Here is a 6,000-nt window from a genome sequence, read left to right as displayed (position 1 = left end):
TAACCCAATAACATAACAATAACGAGGCAGGGTGTCCCGAGTCAGTGTGCGGAGGTACAGGTTAGTTGAGGTCATTTGTACATGTTGGTAGGGGTGAAGTGACTATGCATAGATAGTAAACAGCCAGTAGCAGCAGTGTACAAAACAAATGGGGGGGGGGGGAGGGGTCAATGTAAATAGATAGTCCTGGTAGCCATTTGATTAACTGTTCAGCAGTCTTATGGTTTGGGGGTAGAAGCTGTTGAGGAGCCTTTTGGACCTAGACTTGCCGCTCTGGTACAGCTTGCCTTATGGTAGCAGAGACAACAGCCTATGACTTGGGTGACTGGAGTCTCTGACAATTTTATGGGATTTCCTCTGACACCGCCTATTATATAGGTCCTGGATGACAGGAAGCTTGGCCCCATTGATGTACTGGGCCGTACGCACTACCCTCTGTAGCGCCTTACGGTCAGATGCCGAGCAGTAGCCATACCCGGCGGTGATGCAACCGGTCAGGATGCTCTCGATGGTGCAGCTGTAGAACTTCTTGCGGAACTGAGGACCCATGCCAAATCTTTACAGTTTCCTGGGGGGGGAAAGGTTCTGTCATGCCCTCTTCACGACTTCCTTGGTGTGTTTGGACCATGATAGTTTGTTGGTGATGTGGACACCAAGGAACTTGAAACTCTCGACCAGCTCAACTCTACAGCCCTGTCGATGTTAGTTCGGGCCTGCTCGGCTTGCCGTTTCCTGTAGTCCACAATCATCTCCTTTATTTTGCTCAAATTGAGGGAGAGGTTGTTGTCCTGGCACCACACTGCCAGTTCTCTGACCTTCTCCCTATAGGCTGTTGGTGATCAGGCCTACCACTGTTGTGTCTTTAGCAAACTTAATGATGGTGTTGGAGTCGTGTTTGGCCATGCAGTCGTGGGTGAACAGGGAGTACAGGAGGAGACTAAGTACACACCCATGATGGGTCCCAGTGTTGAGAATCAGCATGGCAGACATGTTGTTACCTACCCTTACCACCTGGGGGTGGCCCCTCAGGAAATTCAGGATCCAGTTGCAGAGGGAGGTGTTTAGTCCCAGGGTTCTTAGCATAGTGATGAGCTTTGAGGACACTATGGTGTTGAACGATGAGCTGTAGTCAATGAACAGCATTCTCATATAGGTGTTCCTTTTGTCCAAGTGGGAAAGGGCAGTAATGGAGTGCAATTGAGATTGTGTCATCTGTGAATCTGTTGGGGTGGTATTCAAATTGGAGTCGGTCTAGGGTGTCCAGGGAGGATGCTGTTGATGTGAGCCATGACCAGCCTTTCAATGCACTTCATGGCTACCGACGTGAGTGCTACGGGGCGGTAATCATTTAGGCAGGTTACCTTCGCTTCCTTCGCCACAGGGACTTTGGTGGTCTGCTTGAAACATGTAGGTATTACAGATTTGGTCAGAGAGAGGTTGAACATGTCAGTGAAGACACTTGCCAGTATAAGGGCACAAGGCGAGACCCAAATGCAGACAAAGGATGCAGATGCTTGAGCTCCGATATTTATTATACCAATTGGGGTAGGCAAAAGGCAGGTCGAGGACAGGCGATAGTTCATAAACCAGGTCAGAGTCCAAACAGTACCAGGGGATAGGCCCTGCCTTCGAGGTCAGAACAGGCAGGCTGGTCAGGCAGGCTGAGTCGGTGTCAGGACAGAGACAATCGCAAAGACATGTGAATTAGATCAGGACGTGACAGCCAGTTGGTCCGCGCATGCTTTGAGTACACGTCCTGTAAATCCATCCGGCCCCCGGCTTTGTGAATGTTGACATGTTTAAAGATTTCGCTCACATCGGCTACCGATAGTGTTATCACACAGTCATCCAGAACAGCTGGTGCTCTTGTGCATGCTTCAATGTTGCTTGCCTCGATGCGAGCATAAAAGGCATTTAGCACGTCTGGTAAGCTCGTGTCACTTGGCAGCTCGCATCTGGGTTTCCATTTGTAGTCCGTAATAGTTTTCAAGCCCTGCCACATCCGACGAGCGTCAGAGCCGGTGTAGTAGGATTCAGTCTTAAACCTGTAGTGGCGCTTTGCTTGTTTGATGGTTAGTCCGAGGTCATAGCGGGATTTCTTATAATTGTCCGGATTAGTGTGCCACTCCTTGAAAGCGGCAGCTCTAGCCTTTAGCTCGATGCAGATGTTGCCTGTAATCCATGGCTTCTGGTTGGGGTATGTACGTACAGTCACTTTGGGGATGACGTCATCGATGCACTTATTGATGAAACCGATGACTGAGGTGGAAAACTCTTCAATACCATTGGATGAATCCCAAAACATATTCCAGTCTGTGCTAGCAAAACAGTCCTGTAGCGTAGCATCCGCGTCATCTGACCACTTTGGTATTGAGTGAGTCACTGGTACTTCCTGCTTTCGTTTTTGCTTGTAAGCTGAAATCAGGAGGATAGAATTATGGTCAGATTTTCCAAATGGAGGGCGAGGGAGAGCTTTGTATGTATCTCTGTGTGTGGTAAAGGTGGTCTAGAGTTTTTTACCATCTGGTTGCACATGTGACATGCTGATAAAAATGTGGTAAAACTGATTTAAGTTTGCCTGCATTAAAGTCCCCAGCCACTAGAAGAGCCTCTTCTGGATGAACATGTCATGTCACCTCTCTGTGTCAAATCTGTGTACACGACCTATAAACTTTGATTTGATCTGATGACCTTTCTCTCTCCATCTTGTGTCTCTGCAGAACTTCAAACGAGAGGAGCAGAACTTTGTGGTGATGAACGAGATTAATAACATGTCTTTCCTCACTGCTGACAGCAAGAGCAAGATGAGCACGGTGAGCCAATACCATCTGGGGTTAAAAAGCCAATCATTTACAGTTGAAGTCAGAAGTTTACATACAGCTTAGCCAAATACATTTAAACTAAGTTTTTCACAATTCCTGACATTTAATCATAGTAAAAAATACCTGTGTTAGGTCAGTTAGGATCACCACTTCTTTTTAAGAATGTGAAATGTCAGAATAATAGTAGAGAGAATAATTAATTTCAGGTTTTATTTCTTTCATCACATTCCCAGTGGGTCAGAGGTTTACATACACTCAATTATTATTTGATAGTGTTGCCTTTAAATTGTTTAACTTGGGTCAAACGTTTCAGGTAGCCTTCCACAAGCTTCCCACAATAAGTTGGGTGAATTTTGGCCCATTCCTCCTGACAGAGCTGGTGTAACGGAGTCAGGTTTGTAGGCCTCCTTGCTCACACACACTTTTTCAGTTCTGCCCACAAATGTTCTATAGGATGGAGGTCAGAGCTTTGTGATGGCCACTCCAATAGTTCTACTTTGTTGTCCTTAATAAGCCATTTTGCCACAACTTTGGAAGTATGCTTGGGGTCATTGTTCATTTGTTCATTTGGAAGACCCATTTGCAACCAAGCTTTAACTTCCTGACTGATGTCTTGAGATGTTGCTTCAATATATCCTCATAATTTCCCTTCTTCATGATGCCATCAATTTTGTGAAGTGCACCAGTCCCTCTTGAAGCAAAGCACCCCCACAACATGATGCTGCCACCCCTGTGCTTCATGGTGGGGATGGTGTTCTTCGGCTTGCAATCATCCCCCTTTTTCCTCCAAACATAACAATGGACATTATGGTCAAACAGTTCTATTTTCTTTTCATCAGACCAGAGGACATTTTCCAAAAAGTACGATCTTTGTCCCCATGTGCAGTTGCAAATCATAGTCTGGCTTTTTTTTATGGCGGCTTTGGAGCAGTGGCTTCTTCCTTGCTGAGCAGCCTTTCAGGTTATGTTGATATAAGACTCATTTTACTGTAGATATTGATACTTTTGTACCTGTTTCCTCCAGCATCTTCACAAGGTCCTTTCCTGTTGTTCTGGGATTGATTTGCCCTTTTCACACCAAATCACTTTCATCTCTAGGAGACAGAACGCGTCTACATCCTGAGCATTATGACGGATGCGTGGTCCCATGGTGTTTATACTTGTGTACTATTGTTTGTACAGATGAACGTAGGTTACCTTCAGGCATTTGGAAATCGGGAACGTTTTTCATCCAAGGATGAACCAGACTTTGGAGGTTTAAATTGTTTTTTCTGAGGTCTTGACTGATTTCAATAAGTTTTGATTTTCCCATGATGTCAAGCAAAGAGGCACTGAGTTTGAAGGTAGGCCTTGAAATACATCCACAGGTACACCTCCAATTGACTCAAATTATGTCAATTAGCCTATCAGGCAAAACCAAGATGAGAGGCATCCAGGAAATGAGCAAAGGCTCTGTTTTCCAGAAGCTTCTAAAGCCATGACATCATTTTCTGGACTTTTCCGAGCTGTTTAAAGTCGCAGTCAACTTAATGTATGTAAACTTCTGACCCACTGGAATTGTGATACAGTGAATTATAAGTTAAATAATCATGCACAAATTAGATGTCCTAACCGACTTGCCAAAACTATAGTTTGTTAACCTCTTGAAACTCCCCATCCCGGATCCGGGATTGTGACTAAGCCTCAGGCTCATTAGCATAACAACGTTAACAATTTCTGAAAATATCAAATAAAATTAAAATAATGGATTTTGCTCTCAAGCTTAGCCATTTTCTTAACAACACTGTCATCTCAGATTTTCAAAATATGCTTTTGAACCATAGAAATTGACTAATTTGTGTAAGAGTATGCAAAGCTAGCATAGCATTTTGTGTAGCATGTAGCATCAGAAGCTCTTCAACATTTTCACAAAAGCCAGATAACCAAATAAATAAAATCATTTACCTTTGAAGAGCTTCTGATGTTTTCAAGGAGACTCCCAGCCACATACCAAATGCGCAGTGTTTCCTGAAAGCGTCTGTGTGTAGGAGAAATCGTTCCGTTTTCTACAATGCGCCTGGCTACCGAAACGGAAAATGCAGTCACCTACAACGTGAAACTTTTATGCTTGGGGTCATTACATTTCGACCCGAAACATGGCAAACGTTGTTTGGAATCAATCCTCAAGGTGTTTTTTCACATATCTCTTCATTGACATGCAGTTCATGGAAGCTTGCATGATCTCCTTTTCTCCCATGGAAAAATATGGTGGGGATGACTTTTGCGCACCAATCATCCCCCTTTTTCCTCCAAACATAACAATGGACACGTGGTAAATGTGGTCTCTTCATGGTCATTTCCAACGATCTGCCTACAAATCACGTCACAATGCTGCAGACACCTTTCAGGAAACGACTGAAAGGATACTTTTGACTCATTCCTCCAGCATCTTCACAAGGTTCACAGCCATATAAGGAGATCATGAAAGACAGAGCCTCAAAAATCCTTGTCATTGGAGTTTTACAATTATTTTTCTGAGGTGACTGATTTCTTTCCTGGATGCCAAGTCATCTTGGTTTTGCCTGAAGCTCACGTTAAAGGGCATTTCTTTTGACATGAGAAGATATTTGTATTTCTGGACACAATTGTCAGAGTGCTTTTTCATTTTCTGGAACAGTAGCAATTATATGCAAAGTCTGACCCACTTTTTGTGAAAAAATATCTTGTTTAAAAGTTAAATTTTCTTCCAAAAATGAAATAGCGCCACCATAAGTGTAAGAGGTTAAACAAGAAATGTGTGGACTGGTTGAAAAACAAGTTTTAATGACTCCAACCTAAGTGTATGTAAACTTCCGACTTCAACTCTACCTTCAGTGTTTCAATGTTGTGGCATGTTTACCAGGGCTCTCTCTAACTCTGTTGCTGGAGCACTACCATCCTGTAGGTTTTAGCTTTCCGTGAACACGGTTGGAGAGCCCTATGTTAGACTGATGTCAGCAGATTTGGGTAGACTACGAATTACTGAAACATCTATCATACACTGTCATTTACACCACAGCAACAATGCAGCCAGCAATTTGTCTCACATCCTGCATCGTTTGCTTTAAAAAAAATAAAAAATAAAAATTTTTACATACTTAATTGTCAATTCATTTGGGATATCCTCCTAACCCATTGTAGCTAACCATGTGGAGTATAT

The 6,000-nt window shown here is 43.5% G+C and overlaps 1 protein-coding gene across 1 annotated transcript in view; it reads left to right on the top strand.

The window, feature by feature from the left end:
• Window positions 1-6,000, top strand: part of LOC135544223 (ryanodine receptor 1-like) — a 94,002-nt gene that overhangs the window by 54,167 nt on the left and 33,835 nt on the right. The window contains exon 72 of the mRNA XM_064971676.1: window positions 2,721-2,813. Within this exon, the coding sequence (XP_064827748.1) occupies window positions 2,721-2,813 (93 nt within the window). The remainder of the gene's footprint in view (window positions 1-2,720; window positions 2,814-6,000) is intronic.

This window comes from Oncorhynchus masou, chromosome 8 (genome assembly GCF_036934945.1).
Source record: "Oncorhynchus masou masou isolate Uvic2021 chromosome 8, UVic_Omas_1.1, whole genome shotgun sequence".
Lineage (NCBI taxonomy): Eukaryota > Metazoa > Chordata > Actinopteri > Salmoniformes > Salmonidae > Oncorhynchus > Oncorhynchus masou.
The sequence above is the reverse complement of the archived record's forward strand: the minus strand, read 5'-3'. Positions and strand labels throughout refer to the sequence as shown.